Source organism: Coturnix japonica, chromosome Z, assembly GCF_001577835.2.
Source record: "Coturnix japonica isolate 7356 chromosome Z, Coturnix japonica 2.1, whole genome shotgun sequence".
Taxonomy (NCBI): domain Eukaryota; kingdom Metazoa; phylum Chordata; class Aves; order Galliformes; family Phasianidae; genus Coturnix; species Coturnix japonica.
This window is the reverse complement of record NC_029547.1, coordinates 55,941,847-55,958,152: the sequence shown is the minus strand read 5'-3', so window position 1 is coordinate 55,958,152 and position 16,306 is coordinate 55,941,847. Positions and strand designations below refer to the sequence as shown.

Sequence of the window (16,306 nt, the reverse complement as noted above, 5' to 3'; positions counted from 1 at the left end):
TTAAATAAAGACATATGTCATTGGCATATTCTGTAGTATTCGTCTTTGTCCTGAAAAAGTGCAAAGGGTCCTTTAGGCCAGAGCATCTTATTAACAATTATGTATATTGACTTACTGAAAATAAGAGGTCAGATTCATACCCACAATGCATATATACTACTGGAAAGGCAAGATGGTTGCTTTCAGATAAAGCTTTGCTGGTAATTGATACAAAACCTTGTGGGAAGTTGCATATTCTTTGGAGATGTTCCTGTTCTTTATCGTCATGCAACTGAGACTCTTCAGAGTGAGCAGCATGTGCTGAGTTTGCTGGAACCAGCTGTAGTCAGAACATGTCATAACCTTGTGCTGAAGTGTCCTTTTTGGGGCACTTTATCCACCACCACTCAGAATACTCCTGAGATTCCTCTGAAGTTTTTCCATTCCTCTCTAAAGCTCTCTCGATAACAGGTTCTTCCCATTATCAAGCACAGATCAGACTAACCCAGGCATCGTATTTGTTATTGTGTATCTTATAAATCCTGATTTATGCCTGTTATTCCTACAGTGCTGGTGCAGAAGCAGACTTGGGATGGAAATCTTGTTCCTTACCATCTATTCTGATTGCATTTGCCTAACCTTGACAAAACAATATCAAATTGACAGATTGTTACTCTTCAGAGGCTCATGTTTATTTCTCTTTATATAAAAGGAAATACTGGCTGGAATGAACTTCTGTCTGTTACATATTCCTATCAGCACTATCGCTCATATGAGCACTGGCAGTGTACATTAGTTTGTATTTCAGCTTTATAGCCTTCTTTTGAAACCGATGCCTAAAGCTCATTAATTGATAGTTTCTCCAGGAAGATGGGTTTTTGTGAAGGATTTGGAAAGGTAAAATCAGAAAGATAATACTGCAACTTTGCATCTGTGGACTGAACAATAATAAAAACTTTCCTTTAAGATTATTTTCCATTATCAGTTTCTTCCAGACAAAGGTAATTCAGTGCAGTCATTCGCAAAACTTGCAAATAAAAATCCTAGTCCTCACATAAAGACTCAGAATGTTCAGATGGTATATAGACTAACTGCAGTATAACATAAAGGCATTTCATTCACCCTGCATAATGGAGTAAAAATGTCCTTGTGGAATTCCCTGGGAACAGCATAACTAGATCAGCAGGTCACAGTTACCAGTTATGGGTATATTTCTTACATAAGTAATATACTTGCAGCTTACATTGAAGTGGATAGACAAAACAACTAGAAAATTTAATTAGTACTCAAGGATGAGTGCTCATTGCTTGTGTTCATACCACTCTACAGGCAGTGGATATCTTCATCTTCTCCTTGTGAAAAATCCGTCCATGTGAAACATATCTATTTTTCATGCCCATTATCAGAACTGTGGTTTGTTTATTTGTCACAGACACAGAGACTTGTGATTATGGTTGGCACAAGTTCCAAGGACAGTGCTACAAATACTTTGCCCACCGACGTACCTGGGATACAGCTGAAAGAGAATGCCGCCTGCAAGGAGCCCACCTGACAAGCATTTTATCCCATGAGGAACAAGTCTTCGTGAATCGTATGTACTGTTACAATCTCTCTGAACAAGTGCAGGGTTCACAACTTATCCTCCTTTTCATTCAGAGTTTGCATTTCCATGTTAAAATGCACTTTGAGTGTTTGAAATGATGCACTTTGTTTTCCTGGTGTTTACTTCTGCTGTGTGATGTCCTTATCTCTACTGTTATGAGTTCTTACAAAGAAAATGATACATATTTGGTATTGAAAATAATGAAACTTCTTTTTTTTTCTTCTTTTTTTTTCTTTTTTTTTCTGGTGGCTCTATATTTCTTGTTCAAATAACATGAATGCCACCATATTAGGTAGGCATAAAGGATCCTGTGTCCTAATGCTGCGCAGTCTGGACGTTGGTCACAGTCTACAGCCTAAATAAAACTTGAAAAATGTAGACTTAAACACATGAGTCTTTTTCAGTGTTGTTTCCTGGTATGTGCTCTGATAGGAAACAAATCTGTTTTCTTTGGGGGATGTAGTTAGGAGAGACGAGGCGAGATTGTTTAAAATTGTTAGATGAGAATTTGCTTTTTTCATAGACATCTGAAAATAAAATAATTTAAAAAAAAAAAAAAAAAGGCAGAAAAAAAGCCTGCAAATAGTTGTTTGCATAGGTATTAGAAGAATCTTAAGAACAGGATGTCTGATTCATTCTGAGCAAATTCTTTTAATTTTCTTTGATGAAATCTCTGCCATTTATGGGAAAGTTAATAAAAATATCCTGGTTCTTTTCCCACTAGGTATTGGGCATGACTACCAGTGGATTGGCCTCAATGACAAGATGTTTGAGCGTGATTTCCGCTGGACTGATGGTAGCCCACTGGTAAGATGCCTTTAAAATTAAATCATTCACTCAGCTTTTTGTGGTGGCCTATAAAGTTCCCACCAGAACTGAGAGAAGCTGCATGAAAACATGTAGTCACTAAATATGCATTCAAGCAAACAATAACCAGTGCACCATCTTGTTTTGGGATAGTTAATATTCTGTGATGTAGTTCTAAAATCTTATTTATTATTTTACATTATGTACTCTGAGAGTTTCCATACAGAAGAACTCTTAGACTTTTTGTCTAAGACCATTACTTAAGTGTCTTACTTCGGCTCTTACATTATGACATACAGAAATTCACTTCTCTTCCTCACATATACAGAGCAGAATGCATTTTTTTCTTTTTTATGAAGGAATGGCATACAGACTCTTGCATTGGCTGGATCTTTGAGAATGCAAGAAGGAGCCTCCCAGGTGTTCTTGGAGACTGTCCTAGTCTGCATGGCAATTGTGCAGCAAGGCTGGGGAAGCAGCCATCCTTAGGTGGTTCAGGAGGCATTTAATCAATTATCTGTCCATACATAAAATTTTAAAGAGGGAAGCTTCTGGACTTCAGGTTACTCATGTGCACATGCTCACGTATGCACACAATTACACATGTGTACTTTACTGCATTCTGTGTGGCTGCAGCCTATGTAGACAGACACCTGGAACAGAGCAGGCTTCACTTATTGCCATTTCATGTAAATAGCCAAAGATTTAAAGTTCTCTAAAATGTCTTACAAATGAGCCATTTCATGGGAAATTACCATGAGTGGGAGGTGACAGTATGGGGAAAAAAGTAGGAAAATGATGTTTTCTTGTGCAATTAGTTGCTTGGTGTCTCCTTGGTCAAACCAATGTGCTCATTTGTCCTTTGAGCCACATAACCTTGCAGGATGTGAGTGGAGGAGCTTTTTTTCATCACTTTCTCTTAACTCTCCTCATGTACTTTTTGTAACAAAAGATGGGCTGCAGCATCAAGCCTCATTCATGCTAGATAAGTTAATTCTGAATTTCTTAATGTAGCTTTTCATACCTTGCTAACAACAACAGACACCCTCTGAGGGTGGTTTAACTTTGATATTGCTGTTTTCCATTGCTAGTGATTTGTTACTTCCCTGTTAATTAATAGAAATAATGACATAATCAGCAGTATGCATTAAATGTAATTCCCTGATGATGACCTACAATTCCAGTGAATTTCAATTCTGTAGTTCAGAAATCTACACCATTTATGTATTTGCAGATGAAAAAGTCATGATAGTATTAGTTTGCAATCTTAAAAATAAGCATTATTTCTTAAAAACTCATATTCTATTAGGAATTTCTGAGCAGACATTGTTGCATCTATTAAAACTTATGTATATCAGAGTGCATCTGTAATTTGGCTGTTCTTTATTTTGGTAGCCCAGTTCCAGAATTCTATTCAAGACTGCTAATTTAGTAGAAAATTTGCCAAATCTGTTGGGTATTCCCCTGACATAAAGAGTTTTTCTAGAGTTTTTAAACTGAAACTAAATGCCAGCCACTGTTATTTATGACAACTGGACAAAAGCTTATACATGAATTCCTTATCGAAAACCAGAATGTCCAAATGCTCTGTGCATCATTTCCATCTATGTGCTCTTGAATACACACATACACATTAGCTACTTTTTGTGAGCTTCATAGTCATATCCAGCATTGGCATTAATTCTTGGTGCTATTTTAACTCCATATGCTCCCAAAATACTGTTGGTTTTTTCTTTCTGCATAGCCTTCTTATACGATCATATGAGATGAGTGCTCAAATGCTGTAACAGGACTAGAGAGAGTGATGAGTTCTTCTTTATCATTAGTCTAGTAGTATTAGAAAGCTTAGATTCTCTGATATGGATTCTCAATAATGAATCAATGGATAAGAATTTTGCCAGTCAACTAAGAAAGGGCCTTTAGGTTTTCGGTGGCATGTTCTTTCAGGAAACCAAGACCTAGGCTTGTGCTGCAAGTTCAGCTTCCACCACAGTGGTCGCAGAAAGTTAGTGGCCATGGCTGCAGATTTGGAACACTGGTGGCACACAGGACCATCTGGGCCACTGAGATGGAAAACTAGGACTACCTAGGCTTGTCTGCCTAGATCCCAGCTTTCAGACATATAACCTCAAAGGTGATGGCACTGAGGCAAACTCAGAGCACTTACAGCACCCCACTATTCCTAGGGCTTTATTGTTCATTTCTTCCTCAAAATCCAGCAAATTTCTGCTCAGGACATGTCAGATATGATTGCATTGGCAGGTGGAAGAGGCAGAAGGAAATAATAGAATATTACAGAGCATGTTTTGTTTGCTATGCTCTTCTTTTTTCATATTGTGGTTATGTGCCGTTAGTATTCGTAATTTACAAGGGAATCAAAATACATGTATGAGAGTTTATTTACATAAAAGTTTACAGAATCAAAATTATTTCTTGCACTTTCTGTAGATTTTTTTTCTTACATTTCTGTGATAGTGAACAATTCTGCTGTGTTCAATCATGGATAAATTTATTTCAAATACACTTTAATGTTGAAACAACAAAAACAAATAACATTTGGAAAGTCGTGGTGATACAGAAGGAGGTAAGGCCCTAACAGTCATAGGACTGTAGGAGAATAACAGTTTGGCCATAACTACCTCAGTCCTTGCATGTCTTGAATTTCATGTAACGCAAACTAAGAAGTAACAAAACTTGACATATCAGTGGAGATATTTAACAATTGGCTTGATCTAGGAAAGAGTGAACACAGTGTGACACTTGAATATATCTTAGGGAAATTGAATTTAAATAATTCACTTAGCTCTGTGAATAGTAACCTTTACAGCTGTAAAGCACACCCATCCACACAGAAAAAATCTGGTGTTGTTCTTGGCAGCTTCTGCATTGTGTTTTGATTGCTGGCATTTCACTGTTAAGGACCCTTGTGAGCTGGCACACTGGTGAAGGAGTCCTTTGGAGCTATTCATGTTATGGATTAAGCACATATATAGCTACTTGGGGTTGTGCCGTGGGCCTCCATCTCACAAGGGGTGTTATTCATATCCTTTGGAAAATGCTGTTGATAATTAATGCTTTGTAGGGCAGTGAGCTCACTCCCATTACATAAGATTAGCACAGTAATAAAGAGCTGGCTAGTGTCTGTGGCCAGATTGTCTGTCACTGGGAGAGTAATGGGGCATATTGCTGCTTTTAATACTGTCCAGAGACTCCATTTCGTTTTTCTTCCCTTTGGCACTACAACGTTACGCCCTGAATTCACAGTGCTGGCCCTCCAGTTGTCAGTGCTAGGTAGCCACATAAAAAACAAAGCAAAACCAAACAGAAGTTTTAATTCTGGCAAAAACAAAGCCCTCTCTTTTCCTCTCCTTATTGGTCAGTGAATCAAAAAGCTCTGACCTGAGCAAATCCATAACTGCGTCCTCATAGAAAGAGTAACATTATTAAATGTGAAGCCCTTCAAAAGGCTCCGGGTACTGCAGGGAGGCAGCCTGCCTCCGAGGGTTAAATAAAGCAAACAAACTAAAAAGTACTGTAGTCAGCTGCAAACAAAAAGCTCATTGTGCCAATATCCCACAGGATCCCTGCAGAAGGAGATTTTAAATCTACCAAATGTTTTGATTTTGTGCTGCAGTCAGTCATTACAGCCTCGTTTTAAGATGCTCGTTTGACCTGTGTTTAAATGGAAGAGAACTATATAATGTTATTAATGACAGGTATGTTTCTAGTTCAGAATGTCACAGGCAGTAAGGAGGGCCTCTAGGACAAAGTGGTTTTTTGTCTTACTTTTACCAGCGGGGCCAGTTGCATCAGAGCCTTGTTTCAGCTGGGCTAAAGCTCTTGGACAACTTCGGATGTGCTATAACTGTTGAAAAAAATGACAAAGTGAAAGATTTTCTTTTTTGAGTGACTCTTCTGGAAGTTGTGCACAAAAGGAGAAAGTCCCACCCTATACAATTTGCATCACATTCATAACATATAATTATGTTGGTGTGACTCCCAAAGAACATGTATTCTGTCAACCAGTATTTAGCATTGTAAAATACTTTTATTCCAGTAAAACACCTGCCCATTAGCAAAAGAATTTCACCAGCTCTGTGCCACTCGTTTTTCATTCTCTTATGCTATACTAAGAAGCATTCTGGACAACTAACCCACAGTATACCCATAAAAAATGATCCATGCTCAGTGTGTGAGCTGCAGTGAAAATTAACACCCTAAGAGGACTTGGTCCAGAGCAAGTCAAAGTCATTGAGGTGCTGTCCACTTATTTCAGTTAAAGAGTTAATAAAAGAAAGATCCTTTCTGCGTAACGATCGTTTTGGAACTACCGCAAGCAGCTAGAGGCAGTTGTGAGTAGACATTGCCATCTAGTGGGAACTTTCTGCCATAGGTGACAACTTGTGCTCCCCCCAAAAGATAGGTTTGATACTGTTTTTGCGTTTCAGATGCATCAGCTAGCAAATCATTCTCGCATATTCCGATCCTGTTTCCTAGATTTCTTTTCCCAGTTGTTTATTTTTGCAAAAATCTTAGTGCTTATTGATCGATACATGATCAGTTCTATAGGATGTTCACAGAGCTACACAAAATTCTTTTTGATTATGTATTTGCAAGTTGTGTAGAACATAAAAGCATTTGCAGTTTATCTGACTGTTATGTTACAAAACAAAAATAACAACAAAAAGGCCTTTAAAGGTAAATCTTTTGCAAAGGCCCTTAGCAAAGCTCCTTCTGAAAATGTAACTTACAGTGTGACTGACCGCAGTGGGAAGGACTGCGTGCCTGCCTGATCCAAATTCTGTGTTTCCCAAATCACATGAAAAAAGCCCAGATTAAGGGTCTGAGGGAGGTTGTTCAACAATGATCTAAATATTCAGAATATTGGGGTCATGACATTTGATTAATATTCAGAATATCTGGGTCATGACATGTCATTTATCTTACATGCTCATAGGCAAGTTTAGACATAGTTGTTGTCTTCAAATTTACTTAAATTTCTCTCAGCAGAGACTTGCCAATGTTCATAGCCCGATCCTTCTTTCAGTGTGTTATTTTATCAAGTGCTTGAAGTATGCATGGGATCTACCCTATGGAGCTTAGGACACCACCCATGGTTTTAAAACAGGGCCTGTGCTTAAGCATCCACTGAATGGATTTTTTAGTCTCACGAATACTTCTGGTGAGTTCTGCCAAACTACTCCCATTCATAAAATTAAACAGGAAATCTTTTTCAGGACTGGGGTGAAATGAAGTGAAACAGACCCTATGCTGTAACATACATTTTTCTCAATGTATAAATGTATTTAAAGACCAGGCAAAGTTAATGTAAGTATTTTATTCACTGCCAAATCTTCACAGGAATCTGTTTGATTTTTTTTTTTATTTTTTTATTTTTTCTGTTGAAAGGAAATGCAGTGCCTTTCACCCCCCCCCATGAGTGTCTCATGTAACTGTATCAGTGCTGACTAACAGCATGAGCCACAAGCCAAGGATTTCTGAGATGATCCATATACTTACTGAGACCTAGTGCTGATATGTTGTCATTCATCCAACCTATAAAGCAGGGTAATGACCAGGGCTTGCAAGACAGTTATAACAGAACCTCCACAGTGAGGATCATGTTCACAAGGCTTTTCTGAAGAAGACTTCTAAGAGTTTGTCTGCTACTGTGAATAAGTATATTCCTGTTATGTAGCAAAATTGGGGGGGGGGGGGGGGGGTGCAGGGGGGGAGGAAATAGAGACAGCAGCCAATAAGCTTTGTAATGGTGTCTTATACTGGTTTAATGATGTTGTGCTTCACTTAAGATGAAATGGCACAGAGAACATCCAGTCAGCTGACTCCCTACTTCATTGCTTGTTTTTTGTTTAATTTAATTTAGTTTAGTTAGTTGAGTTTATTTGTTTTATTGTTTAGCTACATTAATCTTGCATTAAGAAGCTGTCAGGTAGGGAAGTCTATAAATATATATAAACTGAAATGAAATGAAAATCGTGGTGGACATCACAAGTGCCAAGAGTTGCCAAGACAAGTTTATGCTTTAAGCTCATTTAAACATGCTGAAAATATGCTTCCTTAATCCAGGAGTAAAGTCATTAAGCCCATAAATCTAAATAGTAGTTGTATTTCAAATAAGCTGTTTCCTAGCTCTAGTTACATGCAAGAGATTACTGGCTTTGCACTACAAAGGGGTTAAGCAGTAATGTTTTGTTTGTATCAGTAGCTGTGCTTCATTAAAGGTGGTGTTTGTTGTCTGTTCTGGAATGCAGAACCCAGTCATTGATCTAAACCACTTGGTGCACGTTTTGGAGATAAAGGGAGGGCTGAAATGTCTCAGTGCTAGGTCAGAGACTAGGTCGGAGATTCATCTTGGCAAGGCAAACATCTGAAAGAGATGAATGGATGACTCATTAAGAAGGAAATTAGTCTCTCAAATAAGACTGGCTATCTAAAAAAAAATAAAATAATAATAATTAACAAATCTCCCACGAGGCAGGATCTCATAGGTAACAGTGAATCTGAATGACAAAAATTGTGACTGGCCACTCAAATCAGTAGTTTTACAGCTCTTTGTGTCATCTTGGCTTTCTTTTCCTCCTTTATCCTATCACCTGAGTAAGGTTGATTAAGACTGCAATTTTAATTCAGTCCTGTATAAGGAAATCTCCCTCAAGTACATGGAACTTTTACTACAAGGCACAAGACAAGAAAACACACAGTGTCACTGACTGGAGATCAGTCAGCCAGGGAAGCCTGAGAAGCTGGTGCCCTGCCTCAGCTGTGCCTGTAACCCATAGGCCTTCTGTCCTAATTCCTGTGGGGAGGTTTTTGGTACTTTTTTATTATGTGGGCTTCAGTTTCATCAAAAGACTACACAAAAAAGATTTCTGAAAAAGCAAAATTGTATAACAGGAGCTCATATTTTCAGTGGGAGCTAATGGTAAGACACAATGGAGATGTAGCTCTCAAAGAGACAAATGAATATACAGATAGAAAAATACAAGAAATACAACTTGTACTTTATGTGTGATACAGCTAAAAGCATCACTAATGGCCATGATTGAAGCCTGACTGTTGGCAGAAGGATGCCCTGCACTTCATCCACTGAAACACCATGCTGCTGAGTGTGGTTTTGCTGGTATCATGTTGATGTGGGAGTAGCAGCAGGCTGGATGGGATAGTGCCAGTGGGTTTTGGCTCCTCTCTGACCATGGCTGATCTATTTTGGACATGGTCTTAAAAAGAAAACAGTCTCGCATGGTACATGTTGCCAGGGAATGAAATTGAAATATTGAGCTTTTTTCTTTTTAGTAAGACTTAACTTTTGTAAAATTCTGTTAACTGCACCAAAATATGAGGATCTTAAGTGACCCAGGCACGTTCAAGGCATCTTATTTAGAATATTCAGAGCTTTGCGTTCTGACAGAAAATTTATGAATTGAATGTTTAAAATACTATTTTTTTTTCTAGTGTGTGTGAAGGGAGCAGAGTGTTTACACTTAGCACACTTTGTATGCGTGATTGTAAGGAGTGTCTTTGAAACCAACAGTACCATACACTGTCTGACATAAGGAATTTGCCTCTTTTTGGTTCTTTCCCACTGATCTTCTGCTGTTATAGTTTTACTGCACATACTGCAGTCACCCCTAATTTGCGATATTGAAAGTGGAAAACAGTTTCAAGCTGCTGGTTATGCAAAAATATCATCCATAAGAAAAAATAATAGTAATAATAATAAAAAAAAAAGCACACATCGGTTTATTTCTCTAGCAACTTGTTCCACTAGGACTGTGAGAATCCTTTTGAACCATTATCATGTAATCAGTGGCTAAATAAGGAACTGAGAAACTACAGAAGATCTGGGTGGAGACCTAAGAAAGCAATTCAGTACTCTGGAACTTCCTCTGCTTAGCAGTTCTGGCACTAAAACCAAGCCGAATCGGAGGTATTGTGCCAAAATAAATTTGTGTAATGATGATATCAGATGTGAGGTAACAGCATGTCATGCTGGAGGATATCAGACATTCTTGAATAAACCACAGAGTCTAGATATAATCCTTTGCTGTTACGCAGCAGCCCTGCCAACAAAGCAAACACAAGTTTTCAGCTCCTTGGGGCAAGGCAAGTAGCAGCATATGGAGCTTGTGTGGCTCAGCTGGGAGCTGGTGTGAAGTGCTCAATTCTGGTCTTGAGTAAAAAAGTTAGTATGTATTGTAGTTTAGGCCTGTTAGACACAGGTGAAACTAAGGAAAGATGAAGTTAATCTTGTTCCACTTGTAGGATGTTTTATGAATTGGAAAGGTAATAAAGTCACTACAGAACAAATTTATTTAAACTATGATTGTTAAATTGCTTAGAGAATTAAAATCTTTGATGGAAGAGATGACATATAGCAGGAAAAGGTCAAGGTTTCCTTGTTTGTTTGTTTCGTTTTGTTTTGTTTTTCATAGCCTGATTAATTTAAGGTAAATACTACTCACATGGCATTTGTTAACTCTGTTTCTAGAATGTATTCACACCGGCAGTGAATAGTGGTTATTTGATAAAGCTAAGAAAATAGAAAGCTAAACTTTTATGACATTTATATGGCCCGGCTCTAGCCAAGAAGATGTAAGCACTCAGGAAAACATAAGCAATATAGAAACTCTGCCATTTTGACCATACAAGGGACTGTCTGCCCAGTTGAAGTCTGGCATTTATCTGAATTCCTGTTCTTTTAGATATCTATTTTTATCTTTCATTAAATTCTTCATGGGGTGACACACAGAAATCCCAAAGAAAAAATGCTAAGAATAGTTTCCCATATCTACTCAAGCTTTCCTTTGCATAACATTAGGGAAGTCTCAAATTATTGAGCTTCACTTGGGATCAAGATGAAACAAGAAGTGGTATAAAGATTATCCCACCTCTGCTAACTGCAAGGACATCAGAGCATACATAATCTATTGAAGACTGCATGCTGTGCTTGCAGCGGTCTGCATGGCCACCCGGAACATTGCTTGTCTTTCACATTGCTGATGTCACTGATAAAACATACTACCCACGGCCTCACTGTTCTCAGTGCTGTGCACTGGTTGCTCTCCATCAATGTTCAGCAAGTGTCAGTGAATGTGACTAGGTGCCATTTTTGCCACATGGAGGAATTCAGTTCCACATCTTTGCTTCATCTCCATTTCTACGTCAGATGCCACTCTGTCACACTGTCTCTCTGCTGCTATCAGTCACATGGCAACAACATATAAGAGAATATTGGTGGGAAGATTCAGCCTCTTCTGCCATCCCACCAACATCTGACTCTGACTTCCTGAGCCAACAGAGAAAATTAGGAAGCAATACTATCAGAGCAGCCCTCATATGATCAAGTTGTCTGTGGTGTTAAGGTTTTTTTCAGATGGAAGAATTCGTATAATCATTTCTTACACTGAAAAGTCTGCTCTGTACTGTATTCATTTTTTTGATTGAGATGTTGACCTGCAGTGATCTGGGGACACACTCTGACACCTTAATTTATTTTACACCTAATTCTGCAAGCTGTCCCATTGCATTGCTTCATTAAACGAAGCTAGAGAATAGGTCATTTGAATCTGAGAAGCCAGCCTGTGGTTTGCCATGTAGCAGTCATTGACTAGCAGGGATAGTAGTCTATTTATTGCATCTGTTACTTGAGTGGGAAGATATTGTAAATCTAGCTTTGTTTAGTTTGGGCTGAACTGCTTGAACCAAACAATTGAAATTGCTGTTCATTAAAGGTAATGTTGTGTGCTCTTCTGTAAAATGGAATGTAAATATATCTCAACTCTGGGAATAATGAATTTGTTAATCTTTCCTGCAGCAATATGAGAACTGGCGACCAAACCAGCCAGATAGTTTCTTTTCTGCTGGAGAAGACTGTGTTGTTATAATATGGCATGAAAATGGGCAGTGGAATGATGTTCCATGCAATTACCACCTGACCTACACCTGCAAGAAAGGAACAGGTAGAAACATTATATGGAAACTATGGCATATAATTCTTTATTCCAGTTTTAGAATGTCAAAGGGACAAAACGTTGTTGATTTCTGATGATTGGTGCAGTGATTTCAGAGTTGAGTTAACTCCCTCAAAATCACCTTTATCCACAAATCACATATCCTCCTAATCTTTTTCTGTGTCAGGCACAGAATTAAAACCAGTTGAAATTTGTGGTTAAAACCAGGCAGATTTCTTATGTGCAGATCTCAAGAGACAGTGACAGACCTAGCACGACTATTATACTTGCATGTCTTGAAAATACTACCAATTCTTTCCTTTGATGACATCACTGTGAATGATGAGGGCAGCCAAGATAGTATGCATGGGAACAAAACAAAGCTGCAACAGGGCGGGTTCAGGCTGGGTATTAAGAAACATTTCTATACTGTGAGAGTTGCCAGACACTGGAACAGGCTTCCTAGAGAGGTGATGGGTGCTCCATGCATGTCAGTGTTGAAGAGGCATTTGGACAACAGTAACATGCATTAACTTTTGGTTACCCCTAAAGTGGTCTGTAAATTGCTCTAGATTCCAGTTTCCTCTTCAGTACTGAGCATCATCTGTCCTGATGCTGCTCTTCCCTTCCACACTTTCCAAAACCATGTAGCTTAATCACAGAATCATGGAATCATTAAGGTTGGAAAAGACCTCTAAGATCTAGTCCAAATGTAATTGCACTTTTGGGATCTGAAAAGCATTCTGGGCTTACACACAGTTAAAGCTGATAGTTAAAAGAAACCTGAGAAATGCCAGGAGATGTACATTAATATCTTGGTTGTTCTCTGCCTCTTTGGATTGGGAAAGTAAAGAAGAACGAAAATCCTTAGTGCACTTCACCATGCCCAGTTACCATTTTCAGCTTCTTGTTAATATGTTCTCTGTGCATTGATGAATGCATGACTTCAGCGTGTCTTTAAACAGTGTATTTTTGAGGAGGACATGATAAGTTTTGAGAATAAGATATTTTTCTTAAATGTTTGCTGTAACTTCACTGCTTTTCAGGTTTTACCCCTCTCCAGTGAAAATCTTTGTGTGAGTATGAAAACTTTTTTGTTTCAAATTTATATCAGTAACTTAAAGCAAAAAAGGAAGTATTAACAGCACAACCTGTGATTTCCCATTTGCTCTACAAGAACAGGAGAGCTACAGAAAAGACTGATCTCCATGTTCTTATTTGAGCATGTCTCTTTGGAGTCTTGCTGAAGCCCCTGGTATAGAAGTCAGTTATCACATTCAGAAGAGCTTTCACTAACTGATGTTTTGGGCTCTGTTTTTCTTTTTTTGTCTTCCTTCAGTTGCTTGTGGTCAGCCTCCTGTTGTAGAAAATGCAAAGACCTTTGGGAAGATGAAACCTCGTTATGAGATTAACTCCCTTATTAGATATCACTGCAAAGATGGTTTCATCCAGCGTCATGTTCCAACTATACGTTGCCAAGGGAATGGAAGATGGGATATGCCTAAAATTACATGCATGAATCGTAAGTTCTTCGAAAATGAGTCCGTGTTGGACTGGGATCAATACACTCATTAACATAAAAACCATCATCTATAATTATAAGTAATGATAAGTTACAAGCACATATTTTAAGAGAAGTGCAGGAGATATAAACAAAGTCTCATATTACAGATGAACTAATATGAAAGTTCCTTTTCTGTTTTTACAGAAGCCATTAAGATTCTTTTAAATTAAACAGCAGGACTCTTATGAAGTCTCTGAAATTAATAGATTACTAGCAACACTAACTCCTATAGGAGTGTTCTAACTTTGTGTAAGAGACGATTCTCCTGTCCATAACGCGATCATACTAGTTAATCATTTGTTAGCCCTCTCATTATCCAAGTATAAATAGAAAAGGATGTAAAGATGTATGATTCATGCTCGAATTATTTTGATTTCCTTTTATTTTTCCTCCTTTTCATTGCAGCGTCCACATACCAAAGGACTTATTCTAAGAAATACTATTATAAACATTCTTCATCGGGAAAGGGAACATCATTAAACTCATCAAAACACTACCATCGCTGGATCAGGACGTGGCAGGACTCAAGGCGCTGAGTGCTAAATGGTGAATGGGGATTTCCACCATTTCAGCCAAAGTTCTAACTTTCTGTGCCTTTTCTATCACTTTTAGGAGTATTATGAAATAGTTCTGAAACTACGGACTCCGGTATTTCACAATGCATTTTGCAAAAAAAACAAAAAGTGTTTATCAGAAAATTTAAGAAAGTATATAGAGGAGAAGTGCTTATGGGGATAAAAGGAAACCATTTCCAGCCTATAATGATCATTAGTTTTCTATATGCCATCAGTGTGGATCATTTTATGATACTTACCAGCCTTTTGCAATATTTAAACAGCTCAATTTTAGCACCAATGAAAATGTAAATAAGATGATTTTAATGTTGTTTAATTGTTTTTTGTTGTTGTTGTTGTTTTTAAAATCCTGTATATAAAATGAAAAGTCACACTAAGTTCGGGCATATTTATGGTTAGAATGGCCTCAGAGGTCTTCAGTCGTTTATGACATTGTTTTTATGTTTACCTAGGCTGGAAATGGTTGAAATAACTTTACTGACTGAAATTTGCTATTAACAGGTGAAGATAAACACAAAAGTTACATGAATTTTCTTTAAAATGCAAACTGTGCCAGTTATCATTCAAGGTACAGTGTGTGTCCATGTGACACAAAATTTAGAGCACATAAGTGGGGATATAGCATGAACTAGGGACTGCAATGTGGAACTTCTTTTCTGCTCTCCATTCCAGCCTCATCATTCGTGAGAAAGGACTGCATGGAGGACTTGTATATGACAAGGAGGGCCTGTAAAAATCCAAGTGCTAATACATTAACTTTATCAACCAGGGCCACCTTTTTTGAAAGAAAGAAAAAAGAAAAAAAGAAGAAAAAAAAAGTGACTTTCACAACATTAACTACAAGGTCTATATTACAGGTCTCTGCATTCTAAAATGGAGATAGACCTAGTGTTTGGGGGATCAATTTTTGTAAAAAACAAACAAAATCAAAAAAGTAAATAATTTTGTATATATAACCATTTTTTAATCTTTTTATAAAGTAATGAATGTTTGTGTATGAATGCTGCAGCTGTGAAGCGTACATAAATAAATGAAGTAAGCCATACTGATTTAATTTATTGGATGTTATTTTACCCATGCAAAGAAGATTAAAAGAGCTCGCCAGAGCAGTATTAGCCCCTGAGCTCCACTTTTGGAACCATCTTTTGCTATTTCCCTAGAGAACAAAATTCCTGCTAAACAGGGTCATTTGTTTGTGGTTAGATGGGTGAGATCTGTGTGACTTGCAGAAGAATCAGGATCTTGGCTTTCTAGAAAGAAGTGTGTGCACAAAGAGATTATAGGTTGTAATTGGTGCAGTGTGTGCGTAGGAGTTTTCTGTTATGATTTCTTACCCTGGTCAGTGTGACAACTGACCTGGATGTGTACAGTAAATGTAGAAGGTAATGTTTGAAAGGACCTCTCCGCATAAAGGACTGTGTCTGATTATTTCTGGGAAGTTCCCTGCACAGCTTTGGGAACAGGAAAAAAAAAAGGAAAGAAAAAGGGAAAATAAAGAACAGTAAGTTCCCTGGGATACACTTTCTAACATAGCATTGCAAAAACAGAGACAGATGAGATGAGGTTTATGCCTTTGTGTCATGTGGGGAGATGATACAAAAAGTTGTAAGGGAAAAGAAAAGAATAGAAAACACAGCCAACATTTAAGAGTTTGTCCTAGGCAGAGCTATCCTTGAGGCAGCCTTGCCATGGCTTATCGGGAGCTCTGATTACAGTCCCAGACAATATCTCTTAAAAAATGGCAGTGACTGCTCCATCCTGGGTACCTGACCTTTGTGTGTTCGGCCTGGCAATGCATCACTGCGTT

The 16,306-nt window shown here is 38.0% G+C and overlaps 1 protein-coding gene across 3 annotated transcripts in view; it reads left to right on the top strand.

Moving 5' to 3' along the window:
- The window catches only part of VCAN (versican), a 100,252-nt gene extending 84,251 nt beyond the window's left edge, over positions 1-16,001 (top strand). For 2 of the 3 annotated variants that reach the window (XM_015849762.2, XM_032441292.1), the window contains 5 exons: positions 1,412-1,570; positions 2,307-2,389; positions 12,225-12,369; positions 13,700-13,882; positions 14,330-16,001. In XM_015849762.2, the coding sequence (XP_015705248.1) occupies positions 1,412-1,570; positions 2,307-2,389; positions 12,225-12,369; positions 13,700-13,882; positions 14,330-14,460 (701 nt within the window). In that variant the 3' untranslated portion in view covers positions 14,461-16,001. The remainder of the gene's footprint in view (positions 1-1,411; positions 1,571-2,306; positions 2,390-12,224; positions 12,370-13,699; positions 13,883-14,329) is intronic. The other variant, XM_032441291.1, reaches the window with a different exon arrangement.
- Positions 16,002-16,306: the final 305 nt, after the last annotated feature.